The sequence below is a fragment of the Cherax quadricarinatus genome, chromosome 62 (assembly GCF_038502225.1).
Source record: "Cherax quadricarinatus isolate ZL_2023a chromosome 62, ASM3850222v1, whole genome shotgun sequence".
In the NCBI taxonomy this organism is placed as follows: domain Eukaryota; kingdom Metazoa; phylum Arthropoda; class Malacostraca; order Decapoda; family Parastacidae; genus Cherax; species Cherax quadricarinatus.
The window spans coordinates 11,478,615-11,505,248 of record NC_091353.1 but is presented as its reverse complement, the minus strand read 5'-3'; the positions used below and the strand labels follow the sequence as shown (position 1 = coordinate 11,505,248).

At 40.3% G+C, this 26,634-nt stretch overlaps 1 protein-coding gene across 3 annotated transcripts in view; it reads left to right on the top strand.

Annotated features, from left to right (window-relative positions):
* LOC128687294 (protein bric-a-brac 2) overlaps positions 1–16,072 on the top strand; it is a 273,407-nt gene extending 257,335 nt beyond the window's left edge. Inside the window, exons 4-6 of one of the 3 annotated variants that reach the window (XM_070098437.1) lie at positions 12,193–12,501; positions 13,865–14,059; positions 14,753–16,072. In XM_070098437.1, the coding sequence (XP_069954538.1) occupies positions 12,193–12,501; positions 13,865–14,059; positions 14,753–15,295 (1,047 nt within the window). In that variant the 3' untranslated portion in view covers positions 15,296–16,072. The remainder of the gene's footprint in view (positions 1–12,192; positions 12,502–13,864; positions 14,060–14,752) is intronic. The other 2 variants (XM_070098436.1, XM_070098435.1) reach the window with 2 other exon arrangements.
* The last annotated feature ends 10,562 nt before the right edge of the window (positions 16,073–26,634 follow it).

The following is a 26,634-nucleotide window of genomic DNA, read 5'->3' as shown; positions in this document are numbered from 1 at the left end:
TTCAGAGAAAAGGTTTTTTCTCACAAAAATGCATTACATTATTATTATTGTTCCATGTAATGCATTTTTGTATTTGATTCCCCATAATTCAATCCCACCCCTCTCCTGAACATATTACATTATTATTATTGTTCCATGTAATGCATTTTCCCACAAAAATGCTTTACATTATTATTATTGTTCCATGAGATGCATTTTCTCACAAAAATGCATTACATTATTATTATTGTTCCATGTAATGCGTTTTCTCATACGAAAATGCATTACACAGTTATTATTATTATTCCAGTGTTGGATTTATGTCAGTGTAATCCCTTTCCATAACACAGAATAAATATTTGATGATTGTACCAGAATGTTGTTAGGTGGCCCAGCGACCCTGAGTCTGAACCACCTTTGTGAGTGCACTGTTTCTTACTAATAAAGTCTGAACTAGTATTGGTAGTTCAATTATATCCAGTTCTGGTACCAACAGCCTGATGGATCAGGCCATCAACCAGGATGTAAGGAATTCCTTTTTGCATCATGTTTATTCATTATGCATGTACATTGTAGAATATAAAGGTACAGTATCATAACTGGAACAATACACAAAAAACCCTACACCCATGTGTTATTTATGTTTTATTTTACATTATAGGCTTATTTAATTTTACAAGTTATGTTGAGTATGGTATGATCTCTTATAAAGCTCATCTATGTAGTGTGATTTTTTTGTAAATGTAATTGAAGAAGTACAGTAATCCCTCAATATGTTGGAGTAACGGGCATTGTCCGAGAATCCAATAGTTGGAATAATGTTAAAAAATAGCAAAAACCACACTCTAAAGTATGCCTATTAATAGTAATAATAATTTTATTATTATTATTATTCAGTGCTGTTTGGCACTTGTAGGTTTAGTGCTGAGTTAGTATTTTCTTTTATTAACACACTGGCTGTCTCTCACTAAGGCAGGGTGGCCCGAAAAAGAAAAACTCACCATCATTCACTCCATCATGTCTTACCAGAGGCATGCTTACACTACAGTTATAAAACTGGAACATTAACACCATTTGGAAGTGCAGAGACTCTACTTACCATCTCCAGGACTCAAATCCTGCCTGCCGGTTTCCCTGAATCCCTTCATAAATATTACCCTTCTCACACTCCAACAGCACAATTTGCCTCCATTCACTCCCTCCAACCTTTCATAGGCTGACCTCTACCCAACCTTCCCTCCACTTCAGATTTATACACTCTCAAAGTCATTCTGTTTTGTTCCAACCTCTCTACATGTCTGAACTGCCTCAACAACCCCTCCTCAGCTCTCTGGATAATAGTTTTGGTAATCCTGCGCCTCCTCTTAATTTCCAAACTACAAATTCTCTGCATTATGTTCACATCACACATTTCCCTCAGACACGGCATCTCCACTGCCTCCAGCCTTCTCCTTGTTGCAACATCTGCCACCCATGCCTCACACCCATATAAGAGCGTTGGTATTACTATACTCTCATACATTCCCCTCTTTGCTTCCATGGACAAAGTTCTCTGTCTCCACAGATTCCTCAGTGCACCACTTGCCTTTTTCCCCTCATCACTTCTATGATTCACTTCATCTTTCATAGACCCATCTGCTGACACGTCCACTCCTAAATATCTGAATACATTCACCACCTCCATACTCGCTCCCTCCATTATGATGTCCATTCTTTTGTTACCTAATTTTTTTGTTATCCTCATCACCTTACTCTTTCCTATACAGTGGACCCCCGCTTAACGATCACCTCCAAATGCGACCAATTATGTAAGTGTATTTATGTAAGTGCGTTTGTACGTGTATGTTTGGGGGTCTGAAATGGACTAATCTACTTCACAATATTCCTTATGGGAAAAAATTCGGTCAGTACTGGCACCTGAACATACTACTGGAATGAAAAAAGTTCGTTAACCGGGGGTCCACTGTATTCACTTTCAATTTTCTTCTTTTACATACCCTACCAAACTCATCCACCAACCTCTGCAACTTCTCTTCAGAATCTCCCAAAAGCACAGTGTCATCAGCAAAGAGCAACTGTGACAACTCCCACTTTGTGTTAGATTCTTTATCTTTATCTTTAGAGTTATTATTATTATTATTTTTTTATTCTTTATTATCACACTGGCCGATTCCCACCAAGAAAGGGTGGCCCGAAAAAGAAAAACTTTCACCATCATTCACTCCATCACTGTCTTGCCAGAAGGGTGCTTTACACTGCACTTTTTAAACTGCAACATTAACACCCCTCCTTCAGAGTGCAGGCACTGTACTTCCCATCTCCAGGACTCAAGTCCGGCCTGCCGGTTTCCCTGAACCCCTTCATAAATGTTACTTTGCTCACACTCCAACAGCACGTCAAGTATTAAAAACCATTTGTCTCCATTCACTCCTATCAAACACGCTCACGCATGCCTGCTGGAAGTCCAAGCCCCTCGAACACAAAACCTCCTTTACCCCCTCCCTCCAACCTTTCCTAGGCCGACCCCTACCCCACCTTCCTTCCACTACAGACTGATACACTCTTGAAGTCACTCTGTTTCGCTCCATTCTCTCTACATGTCCGAACCACCTCAACAACCCTTCCTCAGCCCTCTGGACAACAGTTTTGGTAATCCCGCACCTCCTCCTAACTTCCAAACTATGAATTCTCTGCATTATATTCACACCACACATTGCCCTCAGACATGACATCTCCACTGCCTCCAGCCTTCTCCTCGCTGCAACATTCATCACCCATGCTTCACACCCATATAAGAGCGTTGGTAAAGCTATACTCTCATACATTCCCCTCTTTGACTCCAAGGACAAAGTTCTTTGTCTCCACAGACTCCTAAGTGCACCACTCACCCTTTTCCCCTCATCAATTCTATGATTCACCTCATCTTTCATAGACCCATCCGCTGACACGTCCACTCCCAAATATCTGAATACATTCACCTCCTCCATACTTTCTCCCTCCAATCTGATATCCAATCTTTCATCACCTAATCTTTTTGTTATCCTCATAACCTTACTCTTTCCAGTATTCACTTTTAATTTTCTTCTTTTGCACACCCTACCAAATTCATCCACCAATCTCTGCAACTTCTCTTCAGAATCTCCCAAGAGCACAGTGTCATCAGCAAAGAGCAACTGTGACAACTCCCACTTTATGTGTGATTCTTTGTCTTTTAACTCCACGCCTCTTGCCAAGACCCTCGCATTTACTTCTCTTACAACCCCATCTATAAATATATTAAACAACCACGGTGACATCACACATCCTTGTCTAAGGCCTACTTTTACTGGGAAATAATTTCCTTCTTTCCTACATACTCTAACTTGAGCCTCACTATCCTCGTAAAAACTCTTCACTGCTTTCAGTAACCTACCTCCTACACCATACACCTGCAACATCTGCCACATTGCTCCCTATCCACCCTGTCATACGCCTTTTCCAAATCCATAAATGCCACAAAGACCTCTTTAGCCTTATCTAAATACTGTTCACTTATGTGTTTCACTGTAAACACCTGGTCCACACACCCCTACCTTTCCTAAAGCCTCCTTGTTCATCTGCTATCCTATTCTCCGTCTTACTCTTAATTTTTTCAATAATAACTCTGCCATACACTTTACCTGGTATACTCAACAGACTTATCCCCCCTATAATTTTTGCACTCTCTTTTGTCCCCTTTGCCTTTATACAAAGGAACTATGCATGCTTTCTGCCAATCCCTAGGTACCTTACCCTCTTCCATACATTTATTAAATAATTGCACCAACCACTCCAAAACTATATCCCCACCTGCTTTTAACATTTCTATCTTTATCCCATCAATCCCGGCTGCCTTACCCCCTTTCATTTTACCTACTGCCTCACGAACTTCCCCCATGCTCACAACTGGCTCTTCCTCACTCCTACAAGATGTTATTCCTGCTTGCCCTATACACAAAATCACAGCTTCCCTATCTTCATCAACATTTAACAATTCCTCAAAATATTCCCTCCATCTTCCCAATACCTCTAACTCTCCATTTAATAACTCTCCTCTCCTATTTTTAACTGACAAATCCATTTGTTCTCTAGGCTTCCTTAACTTGTTAATCTCACTCCAAAACTTTTTCTTATTTTCAACAAAATTTGTTGATAACATCTCACCCACTCTCTTATTTGCTCTCTTTTTACATTGCTTCACCACTCTCTTAACCTCTCTCTTTTTCTCCATATACTCTTCCCTCCTTGCATCACTTCTACTTTGTAAAAACTTCTCATATGCCAACTTTTTCTCCCTTACTACTCTCTTTACATCATCATTCCACCAATCGCTCCTCTTCCCTCCCGCACCCACTTTCCTGTAACCACAAACTTCTGCTGAACACTCTAACACTACATTTTTAAACCTACACCATACATCTTCGACCCCATTGCCTATGCTCTCATTAGCCCATCTATCCTCCAATAGCTGTTTATATCTTACCCTAACTGCCTCCTCTTTTAGTTTATAAACCTTCACCTTTCTCTTCCCTGATGCTTCTATTCTCCTTGTATCCCATCTACCTTTTACTCTCAGTGTAGCTACAACTAGAAAGTGATCTGATATATCTGTGGCCCCTCTATAAACATGTACATCCTGAAGTCTACTCAACAGTCTTTTATCTACCAATACATAATCCAACAAACTACTGTCATTTCACCCTACATCATATCTTGTATACTTATTTATCCTCTTTTTCTTATAATATGTATTACCTATAACTAAACCCCTTTCTATACAAAGTTCAATCAAAGGGCTCCCATTATCATTTACACCTGGCACCCCAAACTTACCTACCACACCCTCTCTAAAAGTTTCTCCTACTTTAGCATTCAGGTCCCCTACCACAATTACTCTCTCACTTGGTTCAAAGGCTCCTATACATTTACTTAACATCTCCCAAAATCTCTCTCTCTCCTCTGCATTCCTCTCTTCTCCAGGTGCATACACGCTTATTATGACCCACTTTTTGCATCCAACCTTTACTTTAATCCACATAATTCTTGAATTTACACATTCATATTCTCTTTTCTCCTTCCATAACTGATCATTCAACATTACTGCTACCCCTTCCTTTGCTCTAACTCTCTCAGATACTCCAGATTTAATCCCATTTATTTTCCCCCACCGAAACTCCCCTACCCCCTTCAGCTTTGTTTCGCTTAGGGCCAGGACATCCAACTACTTTTCATTCATAACATCAGCAATCATCTGTTTCTTGTCATCCGCACTACATCCAAGCACATTCAAGCATCCCAGGTTTATAAAGTTTTTCTTCTTCTCTTTTTTAGTAAATGTCTACAGGAGAAGGGGTTACTAGCCCATTGCTCCCGGCATTTTAGTCGCCTCATACGACACGCATGGCTTATGGAGGAAAGATTCTTTTCCACTTCCCCATGGACAATAGAAGAAATAAAGAAGAACAAGAACTATTTAGAAAAAGGAGAAAAACCTAGAAGTATGTATATATATATGCATGTGCGTGTCTGTGAAGTGTGACCAAAGTGTAAGTAGGAGTGGCAAGATATCCCTGTTATCTAGTGTGTTTATGAGAAAGAAAAAAGAAACCAGCAATCCTACCATCATGCAAAAGAGTTACAGGTTTCTGTTTCACAGTCATCTGGCAGGATGGTAGTACTTCCCTGGGTGGTTGCTGTCTACCAACCTACTACCTACATTATTATTATTATTTCATTTATACAATACAGTACTCCATTATTTTTTCTAATCAAGGGATGGATGGATCTTTGAAACTGGTTATAGGCTCTTGATTGAAGGAATCGGAACTATTGTTGCCTTTCTCAGATAGCACCTGATTGTACTCATTCTCCAGGCTGATGCATGACCCTTATGGGTTTAGTACTTCACTTTGAATACAGTGGACCCTCGACTAATGATTTTAATCTGTTCCAGAGAGCTTGTCCTTAGCCGAGTTTATTGTTAGCCGAATTAATTTTCTCCTTAAGAAATAATGGAAATCCATTAATCCATTTCAGACAGCCAAAAGTATTAAAAAAACAATTTTTTTCCATGAAATATACATTTCCCTACAAAGAAAACAATGAGACATGCACGATAACCTTATAAATAAATGTTAAAATGACACCTTTATTAACCCTTAAACTGTCCAAACGTAGATCTACATTTTTTCAACATTTGAAAGTATGTAAAAGAATGGAGATCTTCTTTTTTTTTTTTTACATTTGAAAACATGTAAAAAAACTTTGATCTACATTTTTTTTTTGTATTAGAAAATATGTATAAAAACATAGATCTACTTTTGGAGCACTACACATGTGAACATACATCTGTTTGGACAGTTTAAGGGTTAAAGAGTATTGATGAGTGATGAGACACTGTTTTTTTTTAACACTCTGGGATTTTCAGAGTGATACATGAGTAAAGGCTTCACTTTGCAATCACCACTAACATTACAACAAAACATGAGAGTTAGCCTGTCTTTCATAGGCTTGTGTTCTGGGAGTGCCTTTTCCTCCTGAGTAATGTAGGTCCTGTTTGGCATTTTCTTCCAGAACAGGCCTGTTTCGTCACAATTGAACACTTGTTGAAGTTGGAATTTTTCAGCTTCGCAATGCCTTATCACACTGTGTATGCCACTACGATTCTTAAATCTCTCAAACCAACCTTTGCTGGCCTTAAATTCACCAATATGAGCACTAGTTTCAGGCATTTTTTCCTTTTCACCTGGGTGTTAGTCGACTGGTGTGGTTCGCATCCTGGGGGACAAGATTAAGGACCCCAATGGAAATAAGTTAGACAGTCCTCGATGACGCACTGACTTTCTTGGGTTATCCTGGGTGGCTAACCCTCTGGGGTTAATTGTTTCTTGGTAATTGTTTCTTGTTAAGCAACACCAACAACACTCTCTCCACACCTTCGAGTAGTACAGCTGACGGTGGTGCAGCAGCTTGACTCACAAAATCGTAATGACACGATTGCAAACAAACCATACCACGGGTGGGGATAGAACCCGTGATCAGAGAGTCTCAAAACTCCAGACTGTCGTGTTAGCCAGTTTTGAGACTCTCTGATCGCAGGTTCTATCCCTGCCTGTGGTATGGTTTGTGCAGCAGCAGCTGATGGTGGTGCAGCAACAGCTGATGGTGGTGCAGGAGCAGCAACAGCTGACCATGGTACAGCAACAGCTGATGGTGGTACAGCAGCAGCTGATGGTGGTGCAGCAACAGCTGACTGTGGTGCAGCAGCAGCAGCAGCTGATCATGGTACAGCAGCAGCTGACAGTGGTGCAGCAGCAGCTGAAGGTGGTGCAGCAACAGCTGACCATGGTACAGCAGCAGTTGATGGTGATACAGCAGCAGCTGATGGTAGTACAGCAGCAGCTGATGGTGGTGCAGCAGCAGCTGACGGTGGTGCAGCAACAGCTGCACCATGGTACGATAGTATTTCGATAGTATTTCTCACTCTTTATACCACAGAGTTGGCACTAGAAGCTTTCTTTGGGCCCATGGTGGCTTATTTAGCAGTTACAGACACTGAAAACAATAGAATAATGCAAAATATATTGCATGTATGCATGGAACTGTCCACCCTGGCTCGTAAACAATGGCACACTAGCTGAAGGCAGGGCAGCTGAGGTGCTCAGGCTGAACGGACAGGCAGACATGTTTGGGACGAATGTTCTTACCTGAGTTTTTCATCATTGGTCGAGCCAATATTTTTACGCAAAAATGCATCGTTACCCGATTATATCGTTAGTCAATGCCATCATTGGTCGAGGGTCCACTGTATAATGATATATAAAAAAGAAACTCTGAACCTAACATATAATAAAAAAAATTCTAACCCTGACTTTCTATATATAAATCTTTTTCTAAATCTGGCATCCCATATAATTTTTTATCAACCTTACTTAACCCTTTGACTGTTGAAGGGCCCAATCCTGAAGTGTCTCCTGGTGTCGCAAAATATTCGAAAAAAAAATTATTTTTTCTTATGAAAATGTTAAGATTATTTTTCTGATTGTTTTAGTCCCAAAAAAAAAATTTTTCCCATCAGTACTTACCGAGATATAGAGGCATGAAGTTTGCAGAAAATGAGCCGCGTATGGCAACAGCGGCGACTGCCGCTCACCCGGTAAACTTTAGTTTACTTGTATTTGAAGGTTTGTTGTTCTTTTCACTATTTTATTTTTTCACATAACTTATGTGGCCTGTGAAACCAAAGTAAGGTGCAATGTACATATATACACTCGTTGTATACAACACAATAAGCACACAAACATAATTATCAATATATTGTTTACAAAACTTGTTTACAAAAACAAACAATACAAAAAATTGTTTATTACTATTGTTCTATAATATATATACCAATATACAGTCACTGAATATATTCCTAGAAGTTCTGCAGCTTGTGGAACTCTGTGAAACATGGTGTCATACACAGTGGTGTTTTACACTCTTACACATAAAACATGGTGTCATACACAGTGGTGTTTTACACTCTCACACATAAAACATGGTGTCATACACAGTGGTGTTTTACACTCTCACACATAAAATCAGTGTGTGTGCATTTTTGTTGAATTTTTTTTTTATGTGCAAAGACAAAACATCTCGTCTGAGCAGTTTTCTTCAAAGTATTAGCAGGCAGTTGTGTTATGTAGTTATCCTAGGTAAATGGTCGTGTGTCATCATTCCTTCCTAATTTCCTTCATTCCTTTCCTACCTGGAGGCTACCTGGAGGGCATTCCACCTCTCTTCCTACATTCCTTCATCTGTCCTTCATTACTTTTTTCCTTCCTTTCATCTAGTCCTTCCTTCATTCCTGCCTTCCCTTCTTGCTTCTGGTTTCTATAATATATATACACATATATAGTCACTAGATACTTTCATAAAACTCCTATTATCACCCTTCAGCAAGCTTGTCTTGTGTGCGAGTGTGTGGCTTATAATTGTTTTGAGTCAGGAGTCGGCAGCTGTCAAAATGACATATTGTCTCATTAGTCACTACCCCTACCGCCTGTCAAAACAATGGGGGTCGGATGCTGCTTCCCCCTCCATTCTATCTAATTATCTTTCTCCCTCATTCTATCTCTTTCAATCTGTCTCTCTTTCTCTCTCTCTGTCTATCTCTGTCTCACAGGTACACATAAATACAACTATACATAGTATAAATTACCTAGGATAACCCAAAAAATCCAGACAAAGTGCTATACTCTGCTTGAAGATGTGAGTAAACGTGATGATGACACAGTCTTGTGGCTCTCTCTGAGACAGAGCTAGACGGATAGACAGGGAGTTTGGCAGACAGACAAATAGACAGACAGACAAATGTTTGTTCGTCGTCATCATCATCATCATCATCTTCTTCTTCTTCGTCTTCTTCTTCTTCTTCTTCTTCTTCTTCTTCTTCTTCTTCTTCTTCTTCTTCTTCTTCTTCTTCTTCTTCTTCTTCTCCTCCTCCTCCTCCTCCTCCTCCTCCTCCTCCTCCTCCTCCTCCTCCTCCTCCTCCTCCTCCTCCTCCTCCTCCTACTCCTCCTCCTCCTCCTCCTCCTCCTCCTCCTTCTCCTCCTCCTCCTCCTCCTCCTCCTCCTCCTCCTCCTCCTCCTCCTCCTCCTCCTCCTCCTCCTCCTACTCCTCCTCCTCCTCCTCCTCCTCCTCCTCCTCCTACTCCTCCTCCTCCTTCTTCTCCTTCTCCTTCTTCTCCTTCTCCTTCTCCTCCTCCTCCTCCTCCTCCTCCTCCTCTTGACAGATGGACAGCTGCCCCCCTCCCTCCACCCTCGTTTACGCTCATCAAAGGTCAGCTCTTATCAGATGTTATCTCCCCTTATCTTGTCACTGTCATGGGGTGAACTGTTTTCATGCCTCAAGGGAACATATTATTACATATTATTATTATTAGGTATTATTATTCTTCTTCTTCTTCTTCTTCTTCTTCTTCTTCTTCTTCTTCTTCTTCTTCTTCTTCTTCTTCTTCTTCTTCTTCTTCTTCTTCTTCTTCTTCTTCTTCTTCATCTTCTTCTTCTTCTTCTTCTTCTTCTTCTTCTTCTTCTTCTTCTCCTCCTCCTCCTCCTCCTCCTTCCTCCTTCCACCTTCTCCCTCCCTCCTTCCTCCTCCTCCCTCCTCCTTCCTCCTCCTCCCTCCTCCTTCCTCCCTCCCTCCTTCCTCCTCCTCCCTCCCACCTCCTCCCTCCTTCCTCCTCCCTCCTTCGTCCTCCTCCGTCCTTCTTCCTCCTCCCTCCTTCTTCCTCCTCCCTCCTACCTCCTCCTCCCTCCTCCTCCCTTCTTCCTTCCTCTTCCTCCTTCCTTCCTCCTCCTCTTCTTCCTCCTCCTCTTCTTCCTCCTCCTCTTCTTCCTCCTCCTCCTCTTCCTCCTCCTCCACCTCCTCCATTGCTTTTGGTCTCAAACTCCTCGAAATCATGAAATTGATCTTCATTGACACTTCCATCTGTGTTAGAGCATCACTTGGGAAGAGAAGAGTCCCAGATTTGCAGGGAAGTCACATATTTCTTACCGCTAGACATGCTGAAAAAGGACAACTGAAATGGTATTCCCACAATGCACCACTGGCTTCCCGATTTTTTTATATGGTGCACACTGACCATGGAGACCCATTCTCTCACATGTGGGCCTACCAGCTTTCTCCTGCTTGATTTGAAGCCGCTAGAATTTATGCGTATAGATACGTCAAACACGGTATCTCCTATGACGTACATATACGACCGCCACAGTCAAAGGGTTAATATGTATAGTACATGTATATACTCTTTTTTTTTTTTTAAATTTGGTTATATATATACCTGTACTTTAAAGAAACCAAAATAAAACGTGTGATTGCAAATTTTAAAAAATATCAGTGAAAACAGGGAATTAAACCTGAGAGCTATCATGCTCTTACCCACACATCTTCAGAGGAATATATGTCTAAACACATGAAAGCCTTCAGGTTTTATTTCCTATTTTCTCTGTGGTATTTTTTCATACCTGTATTTCTTGATACTTCCAACATTAATAGTATCCCTCATGATTGCCATGGTTAATATTCATGGACAAGATTAGGTGGTGGGATAAAAATAAAAAAATCTGTTGATTAAACAAGAAAGCTGACAAGTTGAAGAATGAGACACTTGTGCAACATTCGGGGATTTTTATTATGGAAATGTTTTGCCAGCCAGTGGCTTCTTCAATCCAGTACAGAGAAGAACAGTGGAAGATGAGTGTGAGGTAATCAGTCTCTCAGCCTGGAGTCAGTGTGTTCAGGATATCGGTCTTGAGAACACATTGACTCCAAGCTGAGGGACTTATTACCTTTAACTACTCCTCATTTTCCACCGTTCTTCTCTGTATTGGACCGAAGAAACCATTGGCTGGCGATACGTTTCCTTGATAAAGATTCCCAAGTGCTGCACATCTTATTCTTCAAACACAAAAGAGAGTGCAGGGTATGGGATGCATCATGAAGACAACCAGCAGCGATGGTGCCTTCTCACACAATCAAGCTATACAGTGGACCCCCGCATAACGATCACCTCCGAATGCGACCAATTATGTAAGTGTATTTATGTAAGTGCGTTTGTACGTGTATGTTTGGGGGTTTGAAATGGACTAATCTACTTCACAATATTCCTTATGGGAACAAATTCGGTCAGTACTGGCACCTGAACATACTTCTGGAGTGAAAAAATATCGTTAACCGGGGGTTCACTGTACTCTCCCCACAACACTGGACTCTCCCTAAGTGAGGAGAAAAAACATCTCATCGCTCAGTCAAACCAGATTTCAATGCAAAATAAGAGAATGTGTGCATTTTTCCCTCAACTTTGCATAATAGTGCGGTCACTCTCACAAAACGTGACCTTTGCTACAGTCGGCTCTCATAAAGCTTCTCTATATAGTGTAATTTTTCTTAAATGCGATTAAAAAAGTACACATGAAATTGGAGAGTGCATGGAAAGGCCTCCATAATACATGCCATTCAGTTTTCAATGTACTTTCTCAGTTGTATTTATGAAAAATCGCAATTTGTGGAGGAGCTGCTTAGAAAAGTTGACTTTAAAATTTCAATTGCTGTTTATTGAAAATTATTTGTGAACGTGCAAAATGTGAGTCTATTGCATTAATCTTTATTTTCCAAGCCTCACATCCTACGTTAAATTTTGGTCTTGTCTTTCAGCAGAGGCCTAACAAAATGTGTTCCATTAAGGGGTGCTCCTGCCACTGCCAGACACCACCATGCACAAGCTCACTGCCAGAAGTGGAAGAAGATAGTGATGGTCCTTCTGAGGCAGGACAGGAAAATGCTGCTCCTCAGCACAGTGGGAAGCTTACCCATGATTTGGATAAATCAATGGACGAAAGTGCCGCTCCACTCAAGAGTGCAAAGTTTACGCAACACTCTGAGAGATCAGAGGATGAGAGTGCCACTCCATTGCAAAGTGGCAAACTTGCGCATCACCTCAAAGCATCGAACTCTAAGAATATGGTAGTGTATACGTAATGAAATTCTTATCATTATATTTGCATGGATTATTACCATTATGACACAGACACACACACACTTTTTTTTTTTCAACAAACTGGCCATATCCCACTGAGGCAGGGTGACCTAAAATGAAAAACAAAAGTTTTTCTTTTTACATTTAATAATGTATACAAGAGAAGGATTACTAGCCCCTTGCTCCCAGCATTTTAGTCGCTTCTTACAGCACTCATGGCTTATGGAGGAAGAATTCTTTTCCACTTTTCCATGGAGAACATTCACATATATGAATATAAATACATACATACATGCACATATATCCAATACCAGAGGTGCACACAAAGTGTGCACTTCTAGTAATGGATATGAGCGGTGTATGCAAGGTTAGTTTACCTCAAACCTGCCATCAGGGCTCCTAATAAGTGGGGTCAAGAGCTTAGGCTCAAGTTGTCTTCTATACCTTGATAAAATATAAGCTATTATAAATAATTCAAAATCACAATTAAGCTACACTAATATTTTGTGGCTGATTTCATTATCTGCATAAATAGCTTATTACAGCAATTGTAACCAGATATAAACATGTTCATTTCCACTGTACCCTGTTGAACTATCAGAACTTTGAAGCCCAGTCCCTGGACCCATTATGTACCTCTGTAATATTTTGATTACCACCCACACCATGGGTATGATGTCCGCATAAGGGATAAAGGGTGCATAATAAAGATATTTAACTAACTAAAATTTAGTACTACCATAGGTCACTTTGAGTACTGTTGTAACTGTCAGTGTGGAGTAAACTGGTCATCTCTAATAAGCATCTATGAGCATGTCACAGAACATGTGACCTTGTGGGTATAATGTTTAGTTTTGATTGTAATAATAATAATAATAATATTTATTTCTACAAGTTTATGTACAAGGTATACAGGCCTAGCTGACATCAGTGACATACTGTATAGAAAGCCCTGTGTTGTGCAGAGTATTTCAGGCAAATTAGGTCAATTTCTGTCCCAGGATATGACCCACACCAGTTGACTAACACCCAGGTACCTATTTTACTGATTGGTGAACATGGACAGTGGGCGTCTTAAGGAAACGCATCCTAATGTTTCCACCCATACTTGGAAATGACCCCCAGATCTAAGTGTGTGAGCTGAGTACACTACCAACCCAGCTATAGGACACCCTTAATAATAATATTAGAACAGGTGAAACTCAGACACATGGCTGGCAAGTCCTAAAAGCCCCAGGCCATACTGTGTGTTTGCTGTCATGCTATTGCTATTTTGTGAATCCCAAGCATGACACTTACATTGAACATCATATATACCTGTCATCCTATACTCTTTATATTTTTCACCAGATGGTTGATGAATCAAACACTGAAATCAACTGCTCCTGTGCCAAAATAATGCCGCGTGAAAATGTTATTGGGGTTATGGCCAAAAAGGAAGACGACAATAGTGTGAGGAAGATATCAGGGAAGGTGGATAGAGAGTCTCTGCAGCAAGATGGACTGCTCACTCTCAACACAGAGACGTCAAACTCTGAGGAGAAAGTACGTGAGTCTTATTGTCTGTACTTGGCTGCATATCTTACCGTAATTGAGCACACACTTGTCATGCGTCACCACTCTCCATGTGTCACCACAGTGCCACACTTTATTACACCAACACACCACACCACACACAACACATCACTGTGGTTTAACGTACAGTGCCCCCTCAGGGGAAGTGTCTTGATGCTGATGAGGAGCTCTTGATCCAAGGAAGTAGACCTATGATCCCCTTAATCGAACCTGATTACTACAACTATTCCCATGTGCTGGATGGCTCCTGCATGTTTAGCGATTCCCCTCTTATTAAAATAATAAACTCAAATGGATTTTATGGCTTGACATGCTGCTAGTGTGTAAGTAAAGCATATTTTAAGAGGGGATTCAGGGAAATTAGTTAGCCAGACTTGAGTCCTGGAGATGGGAAGTATAGTGTCTGCTCTCTGAAGGAGGGTGAGGATGCTGTTGTTCAGTGGCTATTTGAACTGTAATGTAAGCAAGCTTCTGCCAAGACAGCGACTGAATGAATGATGGTGAATGCTTTTTCTTTTCATTGGCTATTCATGCCTATTGGGCATTATCAAAACCCTATCATGAGTGAAACATGATTGAATGAAGGTTTTCAAGGCTTAAAGTGTTGTTGAATTACTACTTGTTGACTTATGCCACTCTACCCACCTTTATTTCATTTTTCAGGATGTCTTCAGTAATTGTGAGGCCAATACCACTGGGAATACTGACTCACAAGACACCATACCAGGCGCCATTCCTGGAGATGGTCGCTTCCTAGAGATTTCCGAACTCTTTAACCTGGTGCTGCTAAACACTCCGTGTGGTCGTGAGATTCCAGCAGGCAGGAAGGATAATGTTTATTTCCTGATGGATAATCGGGACAACGTAAGACGACGCAAGATGGGCATGAAGAGCAAATATAAGGACGACTGTGGAGAGTGGTCGACCAAAGGCTCGTGCAACAGGCATTATTACATGCTTCATAAGGGTCGTCTTGCCTACTTGATTAAGAAGAATGGCTTGTATTGTAGAGAAGTTAAGAATAAACCAGTACCTATTGAGCCTCAACCCAGTGAGAGCGATATTGTGATTGTAAATAAGTACCACGTCTTTCTGAAGCGCAAGGTGGATTATAAACGAAGAATTTCCTTCTTCGAGAAACTCCCACTTGGCATGGAAGAAAAGACCGAACTTGCAGTGGTGGAGTATGTGGGAACCCTTGAGTAGCAGGTGACTTGTGAACAGCCATGCATTACCTCCACTTGCTGTGCCCTAACACAACCACAGCTCAATGCCAGGGCATGCAAATTATTGCCTTCTATCACTAGGGCAAGAGAATGGTTGCCAACTCATTCCTAAAGCCTATAGTGCTTATTCAGTGCCTGGGAAATGGAAGGTAATCAAGCTTGATCGAAGGGAGAGAAGGATAACTTCATACAGTACTTATCGTATTTTCTGGCACATAAGGTTCATGAGCGTATGAGACATATAAGACAGTGTTTCCAAGCAGTTGTAACATTATGTTAGTAAACAAGTGTTAAACCATAAACCAAAGTCTACCCTTGACCCTGACCTTGAGCATATAAGGTGCAGGCTGATTTTTCAAGACAGTATGGAAAAAAAAGTGCACCGTATATGCCAGAAAATACAATATACAGTAGAATTCCTTGAGCAGAGTGGCAGCATCTGTGGGGGTTAAGAGCAAGGCAAACCTTAAATGACTGGTGTTGTCAGGCAAATTGGCTGAGAAGTGCCATTTATAGAGACTTGTAATGACATGACCTAGGTAGTAGGTTGGTATACAGCAACCACCCAGGGAGGTACTACTGTCCTGCCAAGTGAGTGTAATTGTTTTACATGATGGTAGGATTTCTGGTGTCTTTTTTTCTGTCTCATAAACATGCAAGGCTTCAGGTATCTTGCTACTTCTACTTACACTTAGGTCACACTACACAAGTATGTACAAGCATATATATACACACCCCTCTGGGTTTTCTTCTATTTTTCTTACTAGTTCTTGTCCTTGTTTATTTTCTCTTATCTCCATGGGGAAGTGTAACAAAACTCTTCCTCCGTAAGCCATGCGTGTTGTAAGAGGCAACTAAAATGCCAGGAGCAAGGGGCTAGTAACCCCTTCTCTTGTATACATTACTAAGGAGAAGAGGTTACTAGCCCCTTGCTCCCGGCATTTTAGTCGCCTCTTACAACACGCATGGCTTACGGAGGAAGAGTTTTGTTACACTTCCCCATGGAGATAAGAGAAAATAAACAAGGACAAGAACTAGTAAGAAAATAGAAGAAAACCCAGAGGGGTGTGTATATATATGCTTGTACATGTATGTGTAGTGTGACCTAAGTGTAAGTAGAAGTAGCAAGATGTACCTGAAACCTTGCATGTTTATGAGACAGAAAAATGGACACCAGCAATCCTACCATCATGTAAAACAATTACAGGCTTTCGTTTTACACTCACTTGGCAGGACGGTAGTATCTCCCTGGGTGGTTGCTGTCTACCAACTTGCTAATGTTAATGTTGCCATTTAAAAACTGTAGTGTAAAGCACCCTTCTGGCAAGACAGTGATGGAGTGAATGATGGTGAAAGTTTTTCTTTTCGGGCCACCCTGCCTTGGTGGGAATCAGCCAGTGTGTTAATAAAAAATATATATATATATGTATATATATCTCCATGGGGAAGTGGAACAGAATTCTTCCTCCGTATATATATATATATATATATATATATATATATATATATATATATATATATATATATATATATATATATATATATATATATATATATATATATATATATATATATATATATATATATATATAGAATTGATGAGGGAAAAAGAGTGAGTGGTGCACTTAGGAGTCTGTGGAGACAGAGAACTTTGTCCTTGGAGGCAAAGAGGGGAATGTATGAGAGTATAGTTTTACCAACGCTCTTGTATGGGTGTGAAGCATGGGTGATGAATGTTGCAGCGAGGAGAAGGCTGGAGGCAGTGGAGATGTCATGTCTGAGGGCAATGTGTGGTGTGAATATAATGCAGAGAATTCGTAGTTTGGAAGTTAGGAGGAGGTGCGGGATTACCAAAACTGTTGTCCAGAGGGCTGAGGAAGGGTTGTTGAGGTGGTTCGGACATGTAGAGAGAATGGAGCGAAACAGAATAACTTCAAGAGTGTATCAGTCTGTAGTGGAAGGAAGGCGGGGTAGGGGTCGGCCTAGGAAGGGTTGGAGGGAGGGGGTAAAGGAGGTTTTGTGTGCGAGGGGCTTGGACTTCCAGCAGGCATGCGTGAGCGTGTTTGATAGGAGTGAATGGAGACAAATGGTTTTTAATACTTGACGTGCTGTTGGAGTGTGAGCAAAGTAACATTTATGAAGGGATTCAGGGAAACCGGCAGGCCGGACTTGAGTCCTGGAGATGGGAGGTGCAGTGCCTGCACTCTGAAGGAGGGGTGTTAATGTTGCAGTTTAAAAACTGTAGTGTAGAGCACCCTTCTGGCAAGACAGTGATGGAGTGAATGATGGTGAAAGTTTTTCTTTTTCGGGCCACCCTGCCTTGGTGGGAATCGGCCAGTGTGATAATAAAAAAAAAAAAAATATATATATATATATACAGGTACGTCTTGCTACTTCTACTTACACTTAGGTCACACTACACATACATGTACAAGCACATATATACACCCCCCTCTGGGTTTTCTTCTATTTTCTTTCTAGTTCTTATTCTTGTTTATTTCCTCTTATCTCCATGGGGAAGTGGAACAGAATTCTTCCTCCGTAAGCCATGCGTGTTGTAAGAGGCGACTAAAATGCCGGGAGCAAGGGGCTAGTAACCTCTTTTCCTGTATATATTACTAAATGTAAAAGGAGAAACTTTTGTTTTTCCTTTTGGGCCACCCCGCCTCGGTGGGATACGGCCGGTGTGTTGAAAGAAAGAAAGATATATATATATATATATATATATATATATATATATATATATATATATATATATATATATATATATGTATATACAGTGGACCCCCGCTTAACGATCACCTCCCAATGCGACCAATTATGTAAGTGTATTTATGTAAGTGCGTTTGTACGTGTATGTTTGGGGGTCCGAAATGGACTAATCTACTTCACAATATTCCTTATGGGAACAAATTCGGTCAGTACTGGCACCTGAACATACTTCTGGAATGAAAAAATATCGTTAACCGGGGGTCCACTGTATATATATATATATATATATATATATATATATATATATATCTTTCTTCTTCTTTCAATGTACCAGCCGTATCCCACTGAGGTGGGGTGGCCCAAAAGAAAAAACTGAAGTTTCTCCTTTTAAATTTAGTAATATATACAGGAGAAGGGGTTACTAGCCCCTTGCTCCCGGCATTTTAGTCGCCTCTTACGACACGCATGGCTTACAGAGGAAGAATTCTGTTCCACTTCCCCATGGAGATAAGAAGAAATAAACAAGAACAAGAATTAGAAAGAAAATAGAAGAAAACCCAGAGGGGTGTGTATATATATGCTTGTACATGTATGTGTAGTGTGACCTAAGTGTAAGTAGAAGTAGCAAGATGTACCTGAAACCTTGCATGTTTATGAGACAGAAAAATGGACACCAGCAATCCTACCATCATGTAAAACAATTACAGGCTTTCGTTTTACACTCACTTGGCAGGACGGTAGTATCTCCCTGGGTGGTTGCTGTCTACCAACTTGCTAATGTTAATGTTGCCATTTAAAAACTGTAGTGTAAAGCACCCTTCTGGCAAGACAGTGATGGAGTGAATGATGGTGAAAGTTTTTCTTTTCGGGCCACCCTGCCTTGGTGGGAATCAGCCAGTGTGTTAATAAAAAATATATATATACATGTATATATATATATATATATATATATATATATATATATATATTTATATATATATATACATGTATATATATATATATATATACAGTGGACCCCCGCATAATGATTACCTCCGAATGCGACCAATTATGTAAGTGTATTTATGTAAGTGCATTTGTACGTGTATGTCTGGGGGTCTGAAATGGACTAATCTACTTCACAATATTCCTTATGGGAACAAATTCGGTCAGTACTGGCACCTGAACATACTTCCGGAGTGAAAAAATATCGTTAACTGGGGGTCCACTGTATATATATATATATACTTTTTGCTGATGATACTGTGCTTATGGGAGATTCTAAAGAAAAATTGCGAAGGTTAGTGGATGAGTTTGGGAATGTGTGTAAAGGTAGAAAGTTGAAAGTGAACATAGAAAAGAGTAAGGTGATGAGGGTGTCAAATGATTTAAAGAAAAATTGGATATCAAATTGGGGAGGAGGAGTATGGAAGAAGTGAATGTTTTCAGATACTTGGGAGTTGACGTGTCGGCGGATGGATTTATGAAGGATGAGGTTAATCATAGAATTGATGAGGGAAAAAAGGTGAGTGGTGCATTGAGGTATATGTGGAGTCAAAAAACGTTATCTATGGAGGCAAAGAAGGGAATGTATGAAAGTATAGTAGTACCAACACTCTTATATGGGTGTGAAGCTTGGGTGGTAAATGCAGCAGCGAGGAGACGGTTGGAGGCAGTGGAGATGTCCTGTTTAAGGGCAATGTGTGGTGTAAATATTATGCAGAAAATTCGGAGTGTGGAAATTAGGAGAAGGTGTGGAGTTAATAAAAGTATTAGTCAGAGGGCAGAAGAGGGGTTGTTGAGGTGGTTTGGTCATTTAGAGAGAATGAATCAAAGTAGAATGACATGGAAAGCATATAAATCTATAGGGGAAGGAAGGCGGGGTAGGGGTCGTCCTCGAAAGGGTTGGAGAGAGGGGGTAAAGGAGGTTTTGTGGGCAAGGGGCTTGGACTTCCAGCAAGCGTGCGTGAGCGTGTTAGATAGGAGTGAATGGAGACGAATGGTACTTGGGACCTGACGATCTGTTGGAGTGTGAGCAGGGTAATATTTAGTGAAGGGATTCAGGGAAACCGGTTATTTTCATATAGTCGGACTTGAGTCCTGGAAATGGGAAGTACAATGCCTGCACTTTAAAGGAGGGGTTTGGGATATTGGCAGTTTGGAGGGATATGTTGTGTATCTTTATATGTGTATGCTTCTAGACTGTTGTATTCTGAGCACCTCTACAAAAACAGTGATAATGTGCGAGTGTGGTGAAAGTGTTGAATGATGATGAAAGTATTTTCTTTTTGGGGATTTTCTTTCTTTTTTGGGTCACCCTGCCTCGGTGGGAGACGGCTGACTTGTTGAAAAAAAAAAAAAAAAAAAAAAATGTATATATATATATATATATATATTTTTTTTTTTTTTTCTTTTAACACACCGGCCGTATCCCACCGAAGCGGGGTGGCCCAAAAGGAAAAACAAAAGTTTCTCCTTTTACATTTAGTAATATATACAGGAGAAGGGGTTACTAGCCTCTTGCTCCCAGCATTTTAGAACATAAGAACATAAGAACATAAGAAAGGAGGAACACTGCAGGAGGCCTGCTGGCCCATACTAGGCAGGTCCTTTACAATTCATCCCACTAACAAAACATTTACCCAACCCAATTTTCAATGCTACCCAAGAAATAAGCTCTGATGTGAAAGTCCCACTCAAATCCAACCCTTCCCACTCATGTACTTATCCAACCTAGATTTGAAACTACCCAAAGTCCTAGCCTCAATAACCCAACTAGGTAGACTGTTCCACTCATCAACTACCCTATTTCCAAACCAATACTTTCCTATGTCCTTTCTAAATCTAAACTTATCTAATTTAAATCCATTACTGCGGGTTCTCTCTTGGAGAGACATCCTCAAGACCTTATTAATATCCCCTTTATTAATACCTATCTTCCACTTATACACTTCGATCAGGTCTCCCCTCATTCTTCGTCTAACAAGTTTAGTCGCCTCTTACAACACGCATGGCTTACGGAGGAAGAATTCTGTTCCACTTCCCCATGGAGGTAAGAGGAAATAAACAAGAACAAGAACTAGAAAGAAAATAGAAGAAAACCCAAAGGGGTGTGTGTGTGTATATATATGCTTGTACATGTATGTGTAGTGTGACCTAAGTGTAAGTAGAGGTAGCAAGACATACCTGAAATCTTGCATGTTTATGATAAATAAAAAAAAAAAAAAAAAAAAAGACACCAGCAATCCTACCATCATGTAAAACAATTACAGGCTTCAGTTTTACACTCACTTGGCAGGATGGTAGTACCTCCCTGGGCAGTTGCTGTCTACTAACCTACTACCTAGAATATATATATATACATATATATATATATATATATATATATATATATATATATATATACACAATATATATATATATATATATATATATATATATATATATCTTTCTTTCAACACACCGGCCGTATCCCACCGAGGCGGGGTGGCCCAAAAGGAAAAACGAAAGTTTCTCCTTTTACATTTAGTAATATATACAGGAGAAGAGGTTACTAGCCCCTTGCTCCCGGCATTTTAGTTGCCTCTTACAACACGCATGGCTTACGGAGGAAGAATTCTGTTCCACTTCCCCATGGAGATAAGAGGAAATAAACAAGAATAAGAACTAGAAAGAAAATAGAAGAAAACCCAGAGGGGTGTGTATATATGTGCTTGTACATGTATGTGTAGTGTGACCTAAGTGTAAGTAGAAGTAGCAAGACGTACCTGAAATCTTGCATGTTCATGAGACAGAAAAAAGGACACCAGCAATCCTACCATCATGTAAAACAATTACAGGCTTTCGTTTTACACTCACTTGGCAGGACGGTAGTACCTCCCAGGGCGGTTGCTGTCTACCAACCTACTACCTATAATATATATATATATATATATATATATATATACAGTGGACCCCCGGTTAACGATTTTAATCCGTGCAAGATGGGTAATTGTTATGCGAAATAATCGTTATGTGAATGAATTTTCCCCATAAGAAATAATGGAAATAAAATTAATCCGTGCAAGACACCCAAAAGTATGAAAAAAAAATTTTTTTACCACATGAAATGTTAATTTTAATACACACAAACTGAAAAAGGCATGCACACTTACATGACACTTACTTTTATTGAAGATCTGGTGATGATTGATGGGATGGGAGGAGGGGAGAGTGTCGAACTTATTGTTTAGAAGGGGAATCCCCTTCCATTAGGACTTGAGGTAGCAAGTCCTTTTCCGGGGTTACTTCCCTTCTTCTTTTAATGCCACTAGGACCAGCTTGAGAGTCACTGGACCTCTGTCGCACAACAAATCTGTCCATAGAGCTCTGTACCTCCCGTTCCTTTACGATTTGTCTAAAATGGGCCACAACATTGTCATTGAAATAGTCACCAGCACGGCTTGCAACAGCTGTGTCAGGGTGATTTTCATCCATAAAGGTTTGCAGTTCAACCCACTGTGCACACATTTCCTTAATTTTTGAAGTAGGCACAATGGATTCCACAACTGGCATAGGCTTCTCAGGGTTAGCCCCAAACCCTTCAAAATCTTTCTTAATTTCCATACTAATTCTCACCCTTTTTACCACAGGGTTGGCACTAGAAGCTTTCTTGGGGCCCATGGTCACTTATTTTCCAGAAACAGCACCGAAAACACTGTAATAATACGAAATATTCCGAGTGTATGCTTGGATGTTACCGCGGAGGCTGGCTGGTAAACAATGGCACGGGCGGCACATGTGAGGCTGGCTGAGGGCGCACATTGGACGCGTCTCGGACGAAAATCGGTGAGCGGGTTTTTAATCGGTATGCGCGGCAAAAATTTTGCGATTAAAGTAAGCTGTATGCGGAAAAATCGCTATGTGATGCCATCGTTATGCGGGGGTCCACTGTATATATATATATATGTATATATATATATGTATATATATATATATATGTATATATATATATATATGTATATATATATATATGTATATATATATATATATATAGTAGGTTGGTAGACAGCAACCGCCCAGGGAGGTACTACCGTCCTGCCAAGTGAGTGTAAAACAAAAGCCTGTAATTGTTTTACATGATGGTAGGATTGCTGGTGTCCTTTTTGCTGTCTCATGAACATGCAAGATTTCATTTACGTCTTGCTACTTCTACTTGCACTTAGGTCACACTACACATACATGTACAAGCATATATATACACACCCCTCTGGGTATTCTTCTGTTTTCTTTCTAGTTCTTGTTCTTGTTTATTTCCTCTTATCTCCATGGGGAAGTGGAACAGAATTCTTCCTCCGTAAGCCATGTGTGTTGTAAGAGGCGACTAAAATGCCGGGAGCAAGGGGCTAGTAACCCCTTCTCCCGTATAAATTACTAAATTTAAGAGAAACTTTCGTTTTTCTTTTTGGGCCACCCTGCCTTGGTGGGATACGGCTGGTGTGTTGAAAGAAAGAAATATATATTTACTAGGTAGTAGGTTGGTAGACAGCAACCGCCCAGGGAGGTACTACCATCCTGCCAAGTGAGTGTAAAACGCAAGCCTGTAATTGTTTTACATGATGGTAGGACTGCTGGTGTCCTTTTTTTCTGTCTCATGAACATGCAAGATTTCAGGTATGTCTTGCTACTTCTACTTACACTTAGGTCACACTACACATACATGTACAAGCACATATATACACACCCCTCTGGGTTTTCTTCTATTTTCTTTCTAGTTCTTATTCTTGTTTATTTCCTCTCATCTCCATGGGGAAGTGGAACAGAATTCTTCCTCCGTAAGCCATGCATGTTGTAAGAGGCGACTAAAATGGCAGGAGCAAGGGGCTAGTAACCTCTTCTCCTGTATATATTACTAAATGTAAAAGGAGAAACTTTCGTTTTTCTATTTGGGCCACCCCGCCTTGGTGGGATACGGCCGGTGTGTTGAAAGAAAGAAAGAATGTATATATATCCTAGGTAGTAGGTTGGTAGACAGCAACCACCCAGGGAAGTACTACTGTCCTGCCAAGTGAGTGTAAAACGGAAGCCTGTAATTGTTGTACACAATGGTAGGATTGCTGGTGTCTTTTTTTTCTGTCTCATACACATGCAAGATTTCAGGTACGTCTTGCTACTTCTACTTACACTTAGGTCACACTACACATACATGTACAAGCATATATATACACACCTCTCTGGGTTTTCTTCTATTTTCTTTCTAGTTCTTGTTCTTGTTTATTTCCTCTTACCTCCATGGGGAAGTGGAACAAAATTCTTCCTGCGTAAGCCATGTGTGTTGTAAGAGGCGACTAAAATGCCAGGAGCAAGGGGATAGTAACCCCTTCTCCTGTATATATTACTAATTGTAAAAGGAGAAACTTTTGTTTTTCCTTTTGGGCCACCCCGCCTCGGTGGGATATGGCCAGTGTGTTGAAAGAAAGAAAGATATATGTATGTACTGTATATTGCAATATGTATAAAAAATGTTAATTTTTGTTTCTCCACAGATAATGAAGTATTTTTCATTAAACATATATTCTGATTTTTATCTAACATGTGCTACTTCAAAGAAGGTGCCTTTAGTTAGGTATGCTGCATAAATGTCTGGTTTATTTTGCATTTGTGCTCATCCTGTGAGCAGCACTATAAAAAAATAAGGATAGTAGATATCACAAAAGGCTTTTATAAGACCCCTTTGGGTATATCTGGAGGGTGTTTTGGGGGTCAGTGCCCCCACAGCCCAGTCCATGTCTAGGCCTCATGGTGGATCAGGACCTGATGAACCAGGCTGTTACTGCTGACTGCACAAATGAACATATGAACCACAACCCAGGTGGTCAGGTATTTACTTTAGGTGCCTGTCCAGCTCCCTCTTGAAAACAGCTAGTCATCTGATGAACACAGTGTGTAAGGTCAGTGATTCTCCCAAATATCAACTGTTGGTGGTGTGAGTGGCAGTTTGGGCAGAGCTGTGTCTCCACTCATATCTTATAGGCAGCTTAGGTTGGGCAGGAAAAAATTCCATGCTATGATAGTACCCAGATTTTGCTGGTAATTTAACGTTATGCTGATTCATGCTTCACTGTCTGTAATATCGAGAGTTTGGCTGCACTTTTTCGAAAACCTGATAAATTTTGTACAATAGGGTAGCACCACTGACAACATTGTCACTGTTCCATGTAATAACGTTGACACTCGGAGATGTTTATGCAGTTCCTGGCACTTAACCTACATGCATTTGCAGTATATTATATTTTTCTTCACAAAGGGTATACAGTAGGGCCCCTGTATCTATAGGGGATATGCTCCAAGGACCTGCTGTGGATACCGAAACCACAGATAGTAGCAAATCCTATATATAAGTTCTACACATACATATTATGAAGTTTAAATGATAAGTTATACATGATAAGTGGAGAATTATCACTTTTTCACTGAAGGGAGGCATTTCACAGCTTCTCTTAGGCTTTGAAGAACTGCCAGCTTCTCTACTTTTGTGCTTTGGGGCCATTATTATGAAAAATTAAGAGGTATTTTTGGGCCACAGTACACCGTGGATAACTGAAACCACAGATACCGAATCAGTGGATACGGGGGTTCTGCTGTATTTTGTATTTAGTGTGAATGATACTGTAATTTTGTTGTGGATTGTCAATTGTCCTGTCCCCGGTATTGTGGGTTGTGAATGGTCCTGACCCCGGTATTGTGGGTTGTGAATGGTTCTGACCCTGATGTTGTGGGTTGTGAATTGTCCTCACCTTGGTGTTGTGGGTTGTGAATTGTCCTGACCCCAATGTTGTGTGTTGTGAATTGTCTTGACCCCGGTGTTGTGGGTTGTGAATCGTCCTGACCCCAGTGTTGTGGGTTGTGAATTGTCCTGACCCCGGTATTGAGGGTTGTGAATTCTTCCAACCATGGTATTATGACTTATATTCTTAACCCAAACTCACCTCTCAGACTCCAGCAGGGTCAACTCTGTTTTCATTTCTTGTGTGTGCAGTTTATCTTTTTTTTTTTTTGTGTGTGTGTGTGTGTGTGTGATATAAGAATCATAAAAAGCACAACAACAGCAAGCTCTAGTGAAGCTCCTTGGTATAGTGCGATTTTTTTGTTAACGAAATTGAAAAAGTGGATCAAAAATTGAACATGTGTAAAGGCCTTCATAGTGCATGGTATAAAGATAAAGATTTTATTTTTTTGCAAAGGTTACGATATGTAATTACAGTTTTGATTTGTTAAGTACAAAGAAAGCCACTATCATGCCAGGGTATTTCCAGTTGCACCAGCAAAAAATTGTGCGCTATATAGGATAGATTTATAAGAAAGCCTACTTCTTTCTTTCAACACACCGGCCACATCTCACCTAGGTAGGGTGACTTAAAAAGAAGAGAGAAAGTTTTAAGGAAGCCTTTGGTAAAATAAATGTTTTTATTTACATATATAAACCTTTGAAGCTTAGTCTTCATAGTTGCTCAAGTCTCGATTATTATTACTATTATTATCATTAGTATTATTATAAAATTTTGACCTATTGTTATTTTTTTGCATGTTATTTTTTTCAGAAATTAAAGGTTTTGATTCCTTATATGTGGTTTAAGGTGGGGTTCTCCC